Source organism: Acanthopagrus latus, chromosome 22 (genome assembly GCF_904848185.1).
Source record: "Acanthopagrus latus isolate v.2019 chromosome 22, fAcaLat1.1, whole genome shotgun sequence".
NCBI lineage: Eukaryota > Metazoa > Chordata > Actinopteri > Spariformes > Sparidae > Acanthopagrus > Acanthopagrus latus.
The window spans coordinates 6904773-6923781 of NC_051060.1; the positions used below are offsets into that span (position 1 = coordinate 6904773).

The window sequence follows — 19009 nt, forward strand, 5'->3', positions numbered from 1 at the left end:
CATCAGGAGCAGTCTGGGGTTCAGTATCTTGCCCAAGGACGCTTCGACATGCAGACCAAGGGAATCAAACCAGCAACCTTCCGGTAACAAGAAGCTGGAACTACCCCTGGATCACAGCAGCTTTTTAGTGGTGTAAGCAGCACTTTGTTTTTAGACCGGCAAAATGTTGGTGCCACCCTTAACAAGTGAAGAACCAATACAGGTGTTAGATGACTCCGAACCAAAGCTAAACTCAGTATATGACTTATTGCTTCACCTTTGCTGAATCATGATGTAATAATATTTGTATATTTCTGAGCTTTTTGCGAAGCTCCTCTGCTCCCATGTGGCCAAAAAAAGTCAATCTGTGCAACTTTAAATGTTTTCAAAATGCAATTACACGCGATTCCAAGCCATCTCACAAACATGGATTGGATTGTAAACTTAGATCATTTTCATGAGAACCTTATCATATCACTGCTGTCTTACTCCCCTGATGCAGTCCACCTCCTCTCACAGGCAGCCCTTGCTGACTGATGCTGCCTTCACTGTCTGTCCGTCAGCTTCTTCGACTGCGTGGTGAAGACCATCTGGCCGATGCTTTCACGCGCTAAACAAACTGTATGATTTTTGAAAAAGTTTTTCCCAGTACAAATTCTGCAGCTGAAATATGCATCAGCAGCGTAAAGGAGGAGCGCATGCACCAGGAATGCAACTGTGTTTTTGTTTTTTTTTAGGGAATTTATTAATTTGTTGGAACAATTAAATGAAAAACATATTGAGAGAGCATAAAGAACAATATTCCAAATCACACACTTGATATCATGATCGCAGCTAGCAGGCTGTCTGCTTCATCCCAGTCACCTCTGAGCGCTGTGTCGGCAGATGATCAATAGCTGTTTTTTTTTTTTTTTTATTCCCAGCAACAAACACCACAGCAGCTCATTTCCCCTCTCCCTCCTGTGTACTTAACTGTTTGAGTTACTCAGTGAACTCCTGCTGTGTTTGCTTGGAACCGAATGCCGTGGACTCACACGATTCCTGATGAGTCACAACTGAGAAAATTCATACTTTCTGCGCTGTCATTACCACATTGTCAGGGCTAATTTGCCTGGGATTAAGCCTTCCCTGCTTGGTATTTTACTCAGTAAATCAAGCTCGTTAGAGCATACAAGATAAATAATATGCACCTCAACACATCCTTTATTACCTAAATTAATTCATACATGTTCATTTAATTAATTGAAATATAACCGACGCAGTAAAATCCTAAACTCTACCGTGGAACTGATCTTGCTCCACTGCCTCATTTCAGTGATTATAAGTGATTTCAGTTTTGTTGTTGGTAATGTTACAGTGAGGAATTTGATTTTTTTTATAAAATGCCTTTAAACATAACATTTGTTGTCAGTTTCAAAGTGATTCTTCTCAGATTGTTTGCCCTGGTAATTATCCACTCAGCACAGATAGCAAGTTTTCTTGGCTTCAAAGGAAAAAAAACAAGTGGCAGCTTTTGTTGGAATATTCACAGTATCTGCTTGCCAAATGGTACACACCAAGTATGTTCGCTCTCTAAGTAGACATCTTTGATAATTGAAATTATTCCTAATGTACTACTAGTTATTGTATCAGACTATTGGATCATTATTAATGATGCAGTAACATGCAAGATGCATTTTGATGTTATAAAACTGGCTGCAGGAGAAAAATAAGAACAGTACAAATGCTTCAGGGATTTTCTCGTATTTTTGTGGAACTAAGGAAAGGAAAGGAGCAATTTTTCAACTAACACGTTACTTTTGTGAAAAAGTACCTAAATAAGGGATTCATCACATCGCAGAAGTAACACGTTGTGTTACTCATTACAAGAAAAAAGTCATGTACTAAGGCTGGTTTCACACCAAATCTGGTGGTGAGGTGAGGTGGTAAGGTTTCCCATTCATTGTAATGAGAGCAGTCCACAAAATTGCAGCCAGCTGCATCGAAAAAGTTTTAAAGAAACGTGACCTGATGTCACAATCTAGTGGCTGATCATGTAAAAGGGGTGTCTTCCAGCAATCAACGAAGATTCCCACAGGAAGAATGAAACCTTGATCACCAGGTTTTAACCCTGTAGCTCTGTAGCATTATTTGGGGAGGAGAAGATCCATGTCAGGGGTTACAAGCTATTCTTCTTCCCTTTTCTGTCTAATGGGGGTGACCACCCTCTGGATTCAGGGAGGGCTTAAACCCAATTTCATGCCACGGTCCAGTTAATGTTAATTCAGTGTTTCGCCACACCATTGGATATGGTGTGAATGCAGCCTAACGGATTACTTTTAAAAAGTTACAAGTTACAACACTGACTGTCAGTTTAATTCTCCTAAATTCCCACTGCTAAAGCATCATGGGTTAAAACTTTTTTTTAAAGAAATCAAAAGTATCTATACGTTTAGCAACATACATAACTAATGAATGTGCTCTTTAACCTCCTATCAAAATGCTCAAGGGGCCTTAATTAGGTTTTTTAATGCACCGCATTTGCCCCAGGAGCCGCCAGTTGAGTAGGTCAGCTCTGCAACATATCGGTCGGAGTGTCGGCGTTTCCGACAGCCCGTGAAGGCGGCGGCAGATGCGGGTCTTATTTGTTCTCTCCGGCAGGAGGGCGTTCCGCTGCACGAGACACAAACACACTGTGCTCCAATTATGCCGGCGTTAGTGTGCGCTGGCTCGCGCTCAGCGGCTGTCACAGCTTAGGATCGCGTCTCCCTGTGTTTTCACACCCGGATCGGGCCTTCCTTGATGTCAGCCCTTCCTGGCGGTTATCACTGCCGGGGGAAAGGCGACAGAGGAGGCCAGGCTCGAAGACATGGAGGCTAACCGTCCTTGCAGAGGGAGTGAGCTGTAGGACGGTAGGCTCCTTCTCTCTCTCTCTCTCTCTCTCTCTCTCTCTCTCCCCCGTATTTCTCCCACTCGTCAAGTAACAATGAAAGGTAGGCAGGACAGGTCGCCGTGTCTCCGCCTGTTGTCTAGCTAACACCACTTGTGCTGCAGCTGCAGTTTTCTTACGTCTCTTCTCCTCCGTCGTCGTCAGGAGCAGAACTGAATGTTTTCTTACCCACGGACAATGATGGTGGTGGTTTGAAGTCTCTAGCTTCAGTCCTGGAGCGGCTCTCTTTAGGAGGTTTTCTGCACCGAGAAGAAGAGGAAAAAAACAGAAGACACTTTAACTGTATTTGTTGAACTGTTGGACATTTTCTGTCGTTATTTGATAGCTCTGCTCATTTGTTTTTTGTTTTTTTTTAGCGTTAAAGCAGCAGGCAGTGGCCTTGAACGTGTCATGCAGATTCAAATGTCAAGAAGCATGATGGAAAGACAGCACTGTAAACATAACGGTGCCGAGGCAGTGAACGCCTCATCGGGCGCGCACACAGCCGGGGTTTGGCACTTTAATAGCAACACTCAGTATTCTAATACGTGTATTATCATACAGAGAAATCTTAATATGCATTATGAAGATAATATGCAGAGTGGAAGAAGGATTCAAATCTGTCACTGAAATGAGAAAGGCAATACCACAGTGTAAAAATACTGTAAAGGTCCTGCATTGAACATGTTGCTCAAGTAAAAGTACAAGCATTTGCATTAAAATATACTTGGATTGCCAAAAGTTCTCATTATGCAGAATGGCCCATGCCCTTACTGTATATAGTGCTGGGTAGCTGATCCTGTATTAACATGTAATAATGCACAAGTTGATTTTTATTCTGTGTTGATAATCTGAACCAGCAAATTAATTAGTATCTAAACCTATTAAATAAATAATGAGGGAGTATTAAAAGTTAACGTTTTGTCGCCAAAAAAGAGTGCAAGTAAAAAGAAAAATTATACTTAATTACTGTACTTGAATTAATGTAGTTACTCTGTGTTCCAAGTAAAACCAGCCTTGCCAATAATAAAATGATTTAATACTTTTTTATTGTTATTATTATTTTAACTGTCCAGCCTGAAGCCATCATGGTTCCACAGTCTTTTGCACATTAAGTCTGCTTACATAGGGCGATTACTGGCCTAATTAGATACTCAGTGAGGCAAGTAAATAAACTATGAGGACATTAGTTATGGTCCCAGGCATATTGTACAGGCAATCAAGAATGAACCCTCGATCGATTCCCATTGCCACACACGTGTCCTGATGCTCCTCCCCGTGTTTTCAGGGGTGATTTCTGCAGAGTGCCGGCTCTCCTAGAATGGACCCTGCACACAGTGGAGGGGATATGTCACCTCTGTATGTGCCAAGAAAGAGAAAATCTGCCCAGTCGCAACCTAAAAGTGGAGTGCCATGTCCAGGTAAAGAAAAAAACTAATTTGCCTGACATTATTGTTATTTGGCGGTGATTGTCATTGTAATTTCACATGACTGACTTCGAATCGGATTAATTTTCACCTCTTCAACAGTTGTTCAACGAATGCCAGAAAGAACCTGTGAATTAAATTCAGGTGGATATCCCAAGGTGAGAACGATCTCATGCCTGCTCTATTCTTTTTTTGTGATGATGTTCATTTTTCAATCAACTTTCCAGTCGTTATCGGGGAGGGCGCTGCTTATTTTAGGCATCTGGATGTGGTTTCTGTTTCCTGCAACTCAGAGTCTGTTAACTTTATGCACATTGTTGGATCCCAACCTCACAGTTCTGTACTTGGAATGTTTTAGAATGACGAGTCTCAAGATCAAGATCCTCTAAAGATGAAAAGAACTTACGGTAGAAAAAGGTAAGAAACACCTGTTGATTTGTGGATATGCACGACAGATTGCGCTGTCATTAGCAAATAGATTTTCTTTCATACATAATGGCCCTATAATGATATATTAAAGACAGAAGCTGAAACCTCCTCAAGTCAGCCAGAACACCTATTTTGTCATCACGTCAAGATGAAGCTGCTTGTCTAGATCACAATATTTGTCTCATGATGCAATTCTTTCAGCATCCTTTCTAATATTAATCAAACCGACATGCAGCGTTTTTTGTTTGGTTTTTTTCAACATGGACTGACAGTTATCAAATCAAGCAACACTAAAGTAACGAATCATTCTGCACTCAGTGCCTAAAGGCTTTACCTATACAAGGAAAGTGACGAAAGTAAAGAATATGAGTATTAAGCTAGACTGCTGCCTCATCTTAAGATCCTGTTGTTTATTTCTCATCCCGAATAAACCAGAGTGGAATCAGTTCATTTTGAAGCAAGACACATCACTGTCTAATGAATTAAAAAAAAAAAAACAACACACAACCTTGCTTCAAGCAAGATCAAATCAGACTCTCGTTGTTTATCTCCTGGCTTTTGACTGAGCCAGAGCACAGTCAAGCTGTCATTCGTGGTCTTTGGCTGTCAGATGAAGAGCTGTGTTCGTCCCTGAGATGTCCTAATTGGGGACTTTGCTGCAGACCTTTTTTTGTCAAGTGGTTTTCCAAATGCTCCGAATAATGTTAGATATAAACATGCCTCTTACAGTAACCATGTATCAGGCTGATCCATATTGTCAGGGGCACACAGCACTACAAAAGCAGTTCAATGTCACGTCCACCCAAGTTAATTAACTTTCCTTGTTGAAATAAATGGAGTATTGTGTTTTTTATCAGGTACGAGGACCTCCAGAGTGTCTCCATAGGAACAGTGGATTACCCAACAACCAGCTGCTTGGTGATGTCATCAGGTAGTCTGGCAAATGGGGCAGACCCAGGGTCCATGGCCCCGCCCACTGCAAGGCTGCCTCCGAGACTGGTGGCAAAGGATGCGTGGTCTCAAGGCCCAGAGGCCAGCAGGGAGCAGCCCCAGCCTCAGGACCAGAGCTGGAACTCCAGCAGGGACAGAGGCCCTGACGCCTGGGCCCCAGGTAGAGACAGGCCGCAGGAGCAGGTCTGGAACTCCAGAGACCAAGCAGGACACTCCAGTCAAGACCAGACATGGATTCCAGGCAGGGACAGGGCCCATACCGGACCAGACCAGGCCTGGATGACAGGGCGGGACCGAGGTCCTGAGCAGGGATGGGCAGCCGGCAGAGACCGAGGCCAGGATCAGGCCTGGAATGCAGGCAGGGATACTGGAAGAGACCGGGCCTCATCAGGGCCAGAGCAGGGCTGGGGAACGGGTCGAAGCCAAGAACAAGCCTGGACCAGCAGAGACAGAGTCTGGAGACCTGGTGGGTACTCGATCACAGTGGGCTGCAACCAACAAGTATTTTAATTATCGATTGTATTCATGGTTAATCATTAATCGTAAATAGATAGAATGTCCAAGAATTTTGTTTTCCCAGAGACGTCTTCAAATTGTCTCACCTACCAACAGACTCTTCATTTTCTCATGTTAAATGAAACTCTCAATTATAAACTGTGACTGAGTGAGAATAAAATAGAATAAAAACTGGACCCTGATTGGCTGACTGAACAGCTCCTCAACTTTTATAATACAAGAAAGTGTTTTGATACTGTATGCATGTACATAAATTGAATGTAATAGTATTTAAATTGTGTTCCTCTGAAGACTTGAACATGAAGAAGGTCCTGAGAGTGGAGGTGGAGCGAAGCCCATTCGTTAATAACTTCTCACAGCCACCAGAGGGCAGAGACTCCTGTAAGTCACCGTCTAGTCTAACATTGGGACACTTATTGCCTCCCCTCCACTCAGATTATTTCCTGCAACGATGTAGGAAAATCTGTTTGAAATAGATAATGATGTAAAGTCCAAAAAACACACATCCTTTGACACCTCCATGTTCATAGAAACAGAGCATGCCTCATGGAATGATAAAACAGGCATCAAAGTGGACTTGCTGACACTTCAGTAAGCTTTCAGTTTGTCTGTCCACTGGCAGCATCATTGTTACTAGAGGGCACAATATGATTTCCGTTTGATCGCACCGCATTATTTTGTCATATTAACGGATGTGTTGGTATTATGAACCCGCAAACAATCATGTTAGAATCATTGATATTAAATTATTTTATTATATGCATTATATTTCTGGGAGCACACAGACTAATTTATTAGAAAGTCAGACGTTTTCCTGCTGTAGGATGTAACTGAAACTTAAATATAAGCATATAAATGTACATATTCCAGGTTCAGATGGAGCCAGTGTTGGCGAGGCCTCGACGGCTCAAGCGAGCGAGGACCAGAAACCCCCCATCCCCTCCACCAAGAAGGAGCCTCCCTCGTACCCTCCAGGTGAGACAGGCTGACCGACCCCTGCTGTTCACGTGTCGGTAAGAAAACCAGTTGACCTCCCGTCATCTGTCCCCGTTCACCAGGAAGTCAAGAGGAGCGCTGGCAGCTGCAGATTGTGGCCAAAGGCAGAGTCACCTGTCCAAAATGTAAAAGTGTGAGCAGGAAGACCGTGGAGGGGCTGAAGAAACACATGGAGAACTGCAGACTGGTGAGCACTTAGTGTTCAACTAGTGTATGCACACTGTGCGTACACTGCTTAAATATCAGTAACCAGTACACTGAGTCGCTTGTAACCATCATATTACATTCATGTGATGGTGAAATGGATTCACAATATACTGGGATTTACTCACATGTTAAAACACGTAGATTTATTGTGTATATATGATTAAAGATTAAATAGACAAAGTTGAAAACCACTAGATATCACACTAAAGCACCAGTATCTCGGACCAAAACAAATGCGTGCTTCAGTCACTTTATGAAGTTGGGAGAATAAGAAGAGAGCGCTCTCTGAACACACGCTGCTCACAAAACTGTCAAGAATCCGTCAAGATTGTGTTCCCACCCAGCCGTTTTCTCACCTCAGATGTTTTCAGAAAGTTATTTTAGTGTTCTGAACTGCTGTGTCTGAACAGGCCGTCACATTGTAAAAGACACAGGGCAGACAGAGAGAGACTCGTGTCACGACACATGTAGAGGGAATGTGATGTCATTCTCAGCTCAGGAAACCATCACTCCTCTTTATCTTCACATAGTAAATATAAGTTTCCTGATACATTTATGTTCAAAAATATAATGTATTCGACCTTTAATTGTTTGCGTGCAGCAACCCTTTACCTGTCAACACTGTGGGAAACAGCTGAAGTCCTCGACGGGGATGAAGTATCACATCATGGCCGACCACAGTCACCTGGTGAGACTGATCAGCCCTCATCCCTGTTAAATACAGCAGTCACGTCTCAGAAATGAAACTGGTAACTGAAACGCACGCTCGGTGGAGTTTGAGTGACGGCTCACGGTGTTGCTGCCTCTCTGTCTGTTTCCAGCCGTCCTCAGAAGAAGCCAAGGACCTAGATGATCGTGTCATCAAAGACAAACTGCGTAAGATCCTGAAGAGACTGGGCAAACTAAAATGCTCCAAAGAGGTAAATCACTTTCATCTAGCAAAGGAGATTCATTTGAATACGATGGGAGAAGACGACGTTAAATGTTTCTTTATCTTCAGGGCTGTACCGCTGCCTTCACCAGCATCATGGGCTACGTGTACCACATGAAGAAGTGTGGGAAGGAGGAGTCTGAGCTGGAGAAGATGTTGCTGAATTGCTCTCACTGCGGGAAAACCTACAAGTCCAAGGCTGGTCTGGAGTACCACCTGAAGTCAGAGCACGCTCCTGTGAGTCATGTGTTGAATTTACAGTCAGAACAAAGAAAGAGCTTAGTTTAGCATATTCAGCACACAAATTAGGTCAAAAAAACATTATAGTTAAGGAAGTGTGTTCTATATTTGAGTATCTGTTTCCCATCCCGTTACCCAGACGCCCCAGAAGAGCGAGGAAGACGAGGCACTGAAGGCCCAGAGGGAGGCCAACCCGGAGAGGACACCCAGCGGCAGAGTGCAGCGAGCATCGGCCCAGGTGGCGAACTTCCACCTGGCCGAAATCGCCAACAACGAGCTGCCCAAAGACTGGCCCAAGAGGAAGTTTCAGTCGGACCTGGTGCCAGATGACAAAAAGGCAAGCGGAGATTTAGTTTGTCCTGAATATGTGTATCAAGTCGGAGGATAGATGAGGGTGTTTTTGTGTTTTTTCTTCCCAGACTAGCAGGAATGAAGGCAAAACAGACATGGAACTGGTTTGGCAGTACATAATGAAGATATAAACTGCTATTCACACGTTCACTGACCTCCTGCTGTTCATGCTGTCCTTCCCAGTTAAAATATGCCCGACCAGGCCTGCCCGCCTTCAGCCAGGAGGTGCTGAGGAAGTGGAAGAATGAGGTGAAGCTGCAGAGGAAGGTCCAGTGTCCCAACCAGGTAGGAACAACAACACTTCACTCATAGTTTCAGCTGAGGTTTAAGGAAGAATTTCTGATTTTTTGCACTCTATTCATTCATGAATTTGTTTAGTATAATTTGTCAATTGCTTAATAATTTGTTAATTTATTTCAGTAAAGTTCAGGTTGGTCCTCCATATTTTATTTTATAGTATTATTTCATTTTGCATTTATATACCACAGAATCTGATAAAGACTCTTTATAAATCTGTTTTGAGCACAGAACACATATAGGATGTAGACTGGTGGTATAACTGCCTTCAGCCAACCGTTTCAGTCTTCAGCTATCTGTGTGTTAATGTTTTTAAAATTCCTGCCACCACAGGAAAGAACATTAACAGCTTCGAGCTCGCTACTTACCCTAACACGACCCTGGTCAATGTAGACAAGCTTACTTATTCTGTTTTGCCTGGAATTAGATTGTCAATACTGGGACTTGCCTCGCTTCATGCAAATGTTTCACCAAACAAGAGCTTTTTTATTCTTTCTCCTGGACCAAAAAGTTGCATTGGGCACACAACTTTCTCCAGAGCTGGCACGACGCTGTGGAGATATGTCAGTGTAACATTATTTATGTCCTCCTCCTCAGGGATGTTGCTGCACCTACACCAGTGTGTCTGGACTAAAGGCTCATCTAGGCCTCTGCACAAGGGTACATCAGCTTCCCTCTTTATCTCTGAAATAATATATCTGTTAGATGTGCAAATATGTGCTTATTGGGATTCGCAGAAGAGTACAGGTTATCCTAGTAAAGTAAATGTTGATATGTTTTTGAATCAGGTATACATGTTGAGAATTTGTGGATTTCCTAAATAAAGTCTAGTCCACATTCTCCACAGCTGCAGTGAATATTTATTGAAGTACAATATATCCGGTCTTGTAATCATTTCATGGATCTTTTGTGTCCTTGGATCTGATTTCAGGGCGACTTCGAGGCTGGAAAATACAGATGTCTGATCTGCAGTAAAGAGTTCAACTCTGAAAGTGGAGTGAAATACCACATCAACTCTGTCCATTCACAGGTACTGCGTATCTCTAGCCTTGTTTCCTGATTACTTACCTTGCGTCTCTATCTGTTTGGGTCACTGTATGCAGAGGACATTTAATCAAACCAAGAGATCTCTTCGGAGAGCTTCCGTCCTAACTTTTTGTCCTCTCCTCCTCTGTCGACAGGAATGGTTTGTCACAAACAAAAAGGCCTCCAAGAAGTTTGAGAAGTTCCTCAAAAATCAGTCGAAGGAGTTTGTCCAAAGCGTGGACAAGCAGATGGTGGATCAGTGCCACCACAATCACCTCCAGCATCATCAGCAGCATCACCATCACCACCACCACCACCACCACCATCAGCAGCAGCAGCAACAGCAGCATCCGCTCCAGCTCCAACCTCTGCAGCACCCTCTACAGCCACTGCATCACCTCCAGCACCACACCCAGTTCCTCCACCAAGAGCAGCAAAACCTCCCTCCGCAGACGGACGTCCAGCTCCAGCAGCCGATGCTCCACTACACCCCTCTAGAGCCTCCGCCTGGACCAATGTGGGTGGATATGGACCGGAGAGCTGCAGAGCCGGAGCCAGAGCCAGAGCCGGAGCAGGCGCCAGTCGAGATGGATCTGGCTGAGAAACCAGAGGCGGAAAATGACGGGATGGTTGAGGAGGAGGAGGAGGAGAAGAGGAGACAGAAGGGGGAGAGAGGAGGAGGGGAGAGGGGGAAGGCCGAGGGGAAGCGGAAGGATTGCTTTGCTTTCGTCAGCAGCGGCAGGGGTAGCGGAGGCGGTAGCAGTAGCGGCAGCAGCAGCGGCGGTGGCAGCGGAGGCGGCGGCGGCAGCAGCAGCAGCAGCAGCAGCAGCAGTAGCAGCAGCAATACCGGCAGCTCGTCCAGCGAATCCGAGGTGGAGCAGCAGGACAGGCAGGGACAGATCGACCAGTGGAACCTGAAGCGGCCCGGCGTCATGGAGCCCCACCCTGAGGCCGGGAAACGACAGAGGAACACTTAAAAGTCTGCAGCTAAGATTCCCACTTTAAACTAACACTCGTCGTGCATCAGAGCAGATTCTAACAGAGGTGGAGGAAGACGACATCAGGCGTCCGTCCCTACTTTATTATCGTGACAATGCGAAGAAAACGAGCCAAGGCTTTGGGGAGACGGCAGCTGAGAAAGTTGCGAAATCCATCAGGCGATCGATACGTTTTTAAAAAGATGCTCACTGTGTCGGCGTGGATCTAATGAGACACTTCCGCTTTAGAGACTGTTTCTCCGTCTTGAAATGGTCGTCAGTGTATAGCCTTGAGAAAATGTAGTATACCGTTTATCTGTGTGTTTATCTGTGACAGATTCTTTTCACCAACTTTAAATGTGTCTTATTCCTTTAAAACGTTTGATAAACCTTCTCGTCTTTCATGTTTACCTTAAAGGGAAAAAAAAAGTTACTTTAACCTACAGAGAGAGGATGCTACAGTGTAGTATTTTGTTAGACTTGTGTAGTCTGTCTCTCTGAAAAGATTTTGTGCCTCTTAAGTATGATCTGTATAACTTCATACTTTACTCTCATCTTTTACTTCCCTTTTCTGGGCTAAGCAATTCTGGAAGTGTCACTTTTTTGGTTAGAAAAGAGATTCAGTTACTTCTGGCTCAGATGTCCCTCACCCTGGTCCTTCCAGTCCCATATTCGCATCGGTTTTGACAAAATGTATGTTTTGGACCTACGTTGATAGTGAACGCAACCTGGCATCAAGCTGCCATCTTTGAGCCAAGTCTGCTGCTAACATGAGAGGATCTGTCTGCGTCAGTGTAGTGCTTCAGTGCAGTTACAAGCGTTTAAACCGGCAAGTCCCATTTGCAGAAGCAGATCCATTGGAAAAACATGTTAAAGTGATAGTTAATTCTAGGAACTGACTGGGAAACACTTAAACGTGAAATGAGAAGATCAAATATCAACTTTTGTAAGAATCCATCCGTTGACCCAGCACTGCGCTGAGTAGAGCTGCAACAGTTAGTCGATGGTTTAAGTTGTATTTCAGACAGAAACGTCGAACACTTGCTGGTACCTGCTTCTTGATTTGCTGCTTTCCGTTGTCATTTATGATAATAAATAAAAAGACTTTGGACTCTCGGTTGGACAAAAGAAGCACTTTGAAGACGTCACTTTGGGCTCTTGGAAACTGTGAGCATTATTCTTTTCACCATTTTTCTACATTTAATAGACTAAATGCTTAAAGTAAGTGGCAGGTTAATCGGTAATGAGAATAGTCTTTGGCTGAAACTCTGCTGCAGAGTGTCTCTGGCTGTAGCACAACTGCCTCACTGTGATAACAAGACTGAGAAGTCACTGTTTTATTCAAAGAATTGTTAGAGCATATATACCATGATTTTTTGTTATCTGTCTAGGAATGAAGAAACCTGATATAACCTGAACCTTAGAGCTGTAGGTAGTTGTAGTTCTGGGCCAGGCTAGCTGTTACCCCCCGGCTTCAAGTCTTCATGCTAAGCTCGGCTAACAACCTCCAGGCTACAGCTCCTAACTTGGAGCAGACGTGAAAGTGGTGTCGATATTTTTGTCTAAATCTTCGGAAAAAGCACACCAGTTTGTTTCCCAAAAAGTTGGCCTACCTCACAACATTTTTCCAAGGAAACAACAAAATAAACGTTGATAAAAGGACTTACAGATTGAAATTGACTCCAGCTGTGTGCAAAGACAACATCTGTAGTTTGAAATGTGTGTTTCTGCAGTCAGGATTTGGGAATCTCTGAATTTTAGTCTCTATTTTAATTTAGTAAAGCAAAAACTCTCAACTTAATGGTCACTTACTTGCTTTTTCTGAAACTCCTAATGCCATCGTTCAGTCTTCCTCACCGGATGGGGGTCACACAGTCATCACACGATGGAGGGATGACAGATACATTTGAAAGCTCTGGAAAAGCTAGCAAGTGGACCTGTAAGTGAAGGTGTTTTTTTGTTAAATTGCTTTTTCCATCTCGAGATCAAACATTTACCCTTTATTCTTAATAATCAGTTCATTCCGTGCCATGAGTTCTGTTCACCAAACGTAGTAAGCACAGAGATGCTATTCCAGGTTCTCACTGGCTGACCACAAAACGTCAGCCAATAGATATGACAGGAACTTCATGGACGTGCTCAGCAGTCGTGTTAGAATGCAGACAGGTGGGCAGACGGTTCTATAGTGTTGACACAAGTTGACTGTTAACTCTAATGAAGGAAAGCTAACATACCAAGCATTTAACATGGAGGGTTGGTGTTTTCTGTTCTTTCTTGTCTGTGTCTGAATATTTAACCAATAGCATGTAGCCTAATGTTTATGTACACTTGCATTTTGTATCTATAGTGCTGTATGGTTTTGGTCGGTTGTCAGTCATTTCTTTGTGACTTTTGACACCATTGTGTGTTTTTTACACCTTTTTTTGCTTTCATGAATTTACTTGTTTGTTTGTCCCCCTCCTCCTTCTGTTGTGCACTTCTGTTAATCCTCAAAATATTGTTTTCAATTAGAAAATTTCCAAGAGGATGTTAATCTGTCTTTACAAAACAATGTGAAAATATTCTGTCTGAAAAAGACATACTGTATCCGATTCTGTTGTGCCCTCCATCAGATGCCTTTTTGGAGGAGCAGTCCATGTTTTTTTTTTGTTTTTTTTTTAAGTTTGGAATAGAAATCCTCCTCCTAAGTGGGAAGTGTTTCATAAAGGCATCAGCAATGGTTAGTTAAAAGCTCGAGACAATGTGTTGTTAGGGTTCCAAGCACCAATGTTGTACGAGCTCTGTTATCTTTGTTCCGGCTTTGATTGTGGTCATTCTCAGACGAAGGTGTTTCTACAACCTGGACCATCAATGGCGGGAAAGTCCAACTTTGATGGTGGCTAAGTAGACTTAAACCACCATTTTAAGTACTCAGACACTCTCTTGGCATCGTGATCGCCCCAAAATCGTTGAGCCTCAGATTCTGGATTGCATTGTGGGCTTGGACCCCTGTGCACTTGCTTGTGATTTCTTTTAATTTCACTTTAAAGGAACAGCTCACACAAAAGTGACAATTCAGTCGCTAATCTTATAATTATGATCAGAGGCTTAAAGACTGACTATCACTGTAATTCACAAGAAGCAAAACAAGGATTTGAGGAATGTCTAAAAAAAAACATCACTACAATCTGTTCTTCAATTGTTTTCCTGTTGATTATTGTCCCACAATGCCTTGGGTTCATAATGTAAAAGCTGTCATCACTGGCCTCTTTCTTGCCGTTGAAACACTTCCCATGTCCACTTATGCTTCTGACCAAACCTTTATCACCATGCATGCACTTTGATTTCGTTGATGGCACAAATGAAAGCACTGCTCAGCTTTGAGACACTTCACCTGTGTTTTATAAAGCAGTCGTGGTCCATGAATCAACATTTGATCAGCCCACAAAACTTCATAAAAGCTTAAAAAGTGTTGAATTTTGAGCGCGGCTTCAGTAATTGAAGAACTGACATATTTCATAGAATAAACTGTTGACTTGCTGTTCATTACCTGCTTTTATTTTACCTACAGTAGCAACTCTTCTTCTTCTTAATGCTGGAGCACAGTTGTTTAATCCAGATTTAGACAAAATAGAAAGCCTATACAGTGCCGTATTCTTTTATATTTTAGCGCCAACGGAGGAGTTGTCACCTACTGTGGCCAAGAGAACCAAAACAGCAATGTTGTTTTATTAAATGTTATCAACGGTGATCAGCAGGAAGTCCAGTTTTCATCACAAAGAGGCATCAGATGTGTTTCTTAAAGTTTTATTGCCAGAAATGTAAGTTATCCCCCTGCAGATTGTGGATATCAGGATCTGTTCTGAACACCTCCGGGTGTAAAGGGATTTCTTTTGGGCATGTCCTAATCCAGTGACCGTATAGAAGTAATATCATTAACCATACAGTAAAGGAGCTAATGAAAAACTGTTCTCCTGACTTGTGCCATCACCATCTTTACAGAAGATAAACATGAAATATATATATATATATGATCTAGGCCAGATCTGAGTGAAGGTTTAGTTAGTTGTCTGGTACCATTTGTAAAGAAAGAACTTTTTCATTTTGTGGGACTTTTCAAGTGAAAGTCAATGGTCTCAACCAACCCTTCATTAAAAATCTGTACATTTAATATGTTATTACTTGTTTTTTAGGAGTTACGTGCTACTATTTCCTAGTACCAGCAGTGTTATAACCACAGATGATTAAAAGTTTAATTCGTGGTCCTTTTGGTCTCTGTGTCTTAAGTAACAATGATGTTCAATGGATTATGTTAATTGTGTTCTGATGTGTTGTAGACGGCGTTTCACAAAATCTGTAAAATTTCTCTTGACACTACAAGGCTCAAAATTTTGTGTTTTTTTTTTTTCAATGGAGTCTGGTGACTTTCCTCACGGACCACGAGCAACAGCTTATATCACATGCTGTTTACTGTATTTGTAAAACGTGACATGTTTTTATTCTTTAATACATGTGTTGAGGTGCAGCTGCTGGAGGTAAGAAACGATTCAGACACAAAAGCAGACAGGCTTTAGCAGCAACAAGGCAACAAACTGATGTCACTAATGTTTTGTATTTAATGCCGAATTTCATCATTAACACCAAGTTTATGTAAGAATATGACATTTTCAATGTAAAAGTGTCTAATTCAACAAAATACAGTGAACAGCAACTAAAGTAAACTGCTTCTTGTGGTCTGTGGAAAAAGTCACCAGATTCCATTAGGAAAATGCTCATTTGAAACATCATAAACTTGTGTGAAACGCTGTCTACAGCATACTCTTGGCTATTTGGCCCTTCTTGTCAGTTCGGCTAACGTTATGGTGGTAAAAATTAATAAAGTCAAATAAAACCATGTAGTCATGTAGTATTTAAACGTGAGGAAAACTTGACCACTTTTTTCCATTCATGAAGGCAGCTGCAGGTGTTTCTCTTCCCTCCACAGAACGCAGTGCATGATGGGAAACACTCAACTTTTCTACTGATTGAAAGAAGTTTTATCTGAAGCTTTCCTCATGTGTAAATGTGACTACATGAAATACAGAGAAAATCAAGCCATTTTTAAAAATTGCGGAAAAATGCTTGTATGCGTAACAGGATTTTATTTCTCACATATTTTTTATTTCTCAGATCAGAAACGACAAAAGACGCTGACTTTACAGATGCACTGTCACCTCGTACAGCGTGTGGAGGCACATGATATTTGCTCTTTGCAACAACAAACAATAACAAAGGTGTGAGAATATCCCGGATGTAAACAACAAAACATTTCAATCATTACATGCGATAACCTAAACTCTACAGCAAAAGATTAAAACCATGTGATACATTTATTTTAAATGAGTTTAATCAGATTAACTTTACGATTAACAAAATACTGTTTGTTATTTGGACAGCAGAGCTGCACAAGTGATCACATAGAAGCTGTGAATGTATTCAGATGTAGTTTGTCAGGTTGTCGTCCGTTCCATTGGTACAGATTTCTTTCTTGACCTGAAAAAAAAAAGCAAACAAAAAAGAGATGGAGGTTGATGTCAGGTATTAAGGATTCTCTCTCTCTCTCTCTCTCTCTCTCTCTCTCTCTCTCTCTCTCTCTTCTTGCCCCCCCCACCTCTTTCTCTCCCTTCTGTCCTCCCTCCCACTCCCAATCCTCCCACCACTAAAGAACTGACTCTTAGCAGTGTTTTTACGATCAATTAAAGAATATGTGAGATTATGGGATCATCATCATTATGGGATTGTCAATAGATCATTCACAGTTAATTGTTTTATTCTAGTATTTCTAACAGCACCACGTTAAATAAAAAGGTATGACCAGGGGTGTAGCCATCATTTCAGAAGTGACGGGGACAAATTGTTCAGAGGTCTATTGAGTGATTCATTACCCTATCTCATTCACTTGCACCTCTCCTTAGTGGCTAAAGAACCACATAACCACAAACAGCAGAGCACCAGGGTACCGACATCAGGACTTTAAAATTATATACTAACAAAATCTAAAGTTAAAATCTAAAATCACATTTAAAACAGGGGGAATGCATCCTGACAGCTTCAAATATTACTGTCAGATACTGTTCCCCCTCTGTTCAAAATGGAAGGAGGCTCACACATCTTTCAAATTCATACAGAGTAATATTCAGTATTATTCTAACCTTTCAGGATGTGCTTTACCTGCTTAAATGGTGTTGGATTTAAGACAAATATGATAAAATAGCCAATTATATTTAGCCTATAAATGAATGAGCACACTTCCTACCAACATAATATTCAGATTGAAAGCAGCTCTGCACACATATCCTGCTGTGTGTGTCTGTCCATGAACAATGTAGGAATCCTGTTCAGTCCCACTGCTGTTGCCAGGTAGCAGCTCAGAGCTGTAGTAGGTGTTTGATGGAGCAGGAACAGTCTGGTACCAGTAGAACCTCCATCCTGCAGACTGATCTGTAACACTGCAGGTCAGAGTTACTGAGGCTGCAGCACTCAGCCATGATGGAGACACAGTGAGGAGGGGTTCTGTTGGAAAATGATTTTTCAGAATGAAAACATGTTGATTAATGAACCGTTTAATCTTCACTTTGAAAGAAAAGTGATGTGACTTACTGTGTGATACTGTCAGTTTGATGGGATCACTCCAGTCTGTTGAAGAATGCTGCGTATGTTTGTTTCTGCCCTTACACCTGTAGTCTCCACTGTGGGATGCAGAAGCAAATCTGATTCTGTGTTCATTCTGATTTGGAGGTTTTTCTGAGCTGGTTGTTCTCCATTCATACTCCCACTCAGTGTCTCCTCCATTTTTGATCTCACATCTGAGAGTGATGGTCTCTCCTCTGTATATTTCAGACCAGTTTGGTTGCAGAGTCACAACAGCTTTGTTTGGATCTGTTCATGTTCAAGAATTCAGAGTAAGGAAACAACAATGTACAGGAGACCTGAGGGGAACGTGAGACATTTCCCTCCTACTGCTCCATTTTCTATGTTGTACATTGTTATCATTACATGTTTTCAGGACAGATTTTTTTTCTGTTTGTATCGAACAAAGTGAAAATCATTTTTTCAAGAAGAACTTACAGCTCAATTTTCTTTTCTGTAATACTCATTTGGACCACAAGAGGCTGCAGTGCACCACTACTCATGTCCTGAGTGAGATGAAAAGCATCCATGTTCCTCCAGGAGAGTTTTAATGTCTGTCTGCACTCTGAGCACAAGATGCATCTGTTACAGTTTATGTTAACAGATTATGTAACATGACTGTCATGATTCTTTTCTAGAGGATTATGTGATACTTGGCACTAATCTGCTGTTAGTGTCACTGGTGGAATACTGTGTATTATCAGCCTTCTCATCAATGGTTCTCTGCAGTGAACAGTGACGAAGAAAAAGCTGCATGTTTCTGTCACAGAAAACAAGTTGTATGTGTCTGAGATCTGAGATGGAGGTTAGAAAACAACTTAAACAGTTTGGTAAAATGCCTTTATGAACATATAAGCGCCTTTAAAACATTAGGATTTAACGTTTGTTCTGTTTAAAATTCTGGTTAAAATAAAAACATGTAGTGATTTTGGCAATAACAACAAGAACATAAAGACTGTAGGTTGTTTATTCCATTAGAAAATACTAAACTCACCAGTTTCCTCAATGAAGACTGCATTACTTTCAGGTGTGACAACATCTGGTTCACTTCGCCGTCCTCTGCAGGTGTATTTGCCTCCTTGTGAGATAACTCTGTTTGATTCATGAACATTGTCATTAGGAAGAC

General features: G+C 42.0%; 1 protein-coding gene across 2 annotated transcripts; it reads left to right on the plus strand.

Annotated features, from left to right (window-relative positions):
• Window positions 1-62: 62 nt before the first annotated feature.
• Window positions 63-15479, plus strand: znf512 (zinc finger protein 512). Of its 2 annotated transcripts, none has more exons than XM_037086115.1 (16): window positions 63-2870; window positions 4191-4308; window positions 4417-4472; window positions 4673-4731; window positions 5601-6160; window positions 6502-6591; window positions 7081-7185; window positions 7269-7393; window positions 8015-8101; window positions 8235-8333; window positions 8414-8581; window positions 8724-8921; window positions 9119-9220; window positions 9830-9892; window positions 10164-10262; window positions 10414-15479. In XM_037086115.1, the coding sequence occupies exons 2-16, from the start codon at window positions 4209-4211 to the stop codon at window positions 11233-11235; spliced, it is 2733 nt and encodes a 910-aa protein (XP_036942010.1). In that variant the 5' UTR covers window positions 63-2870; window positions 4191-4208; the 3' UTR covers window positions 11236-15479. The 2 variants fall into 2 exon arrangements, with proteins under 2 accessions (XP_036942010.1, XP_036942009.1); XM_037086114.1 differs by having other exon boundaries at window positions 68-2870; window positions 4176-4308.
• Window positions 15480-19009: the final 3530 nt, after the last annotated feature.

Bases quoted from the DNA above. Each gene is read 5' to 3' on its own strand.
- znf512 (XM_037086115.1), top strand. From the start codon at position 4,209: ATGGACCCTGCACACAGTGGAGGGGATATGTCACCTCTGTATGTGCCA. The intron at 4,309-4,416 runs GTAAAGAAAAAA...CCTCTTCAACAG, and splicing joins AAGTGGAGTGCCATGTCCAG to TTGTTCAACGAATGCCAGAA. The intron at 8,334-8,413 runs GTAAATCACTTT...CTTTATCTTCAG, and splicing joins AACTAAAATGCTCCAAAGAG to GGCTGTACCGCTGCCTTCAC.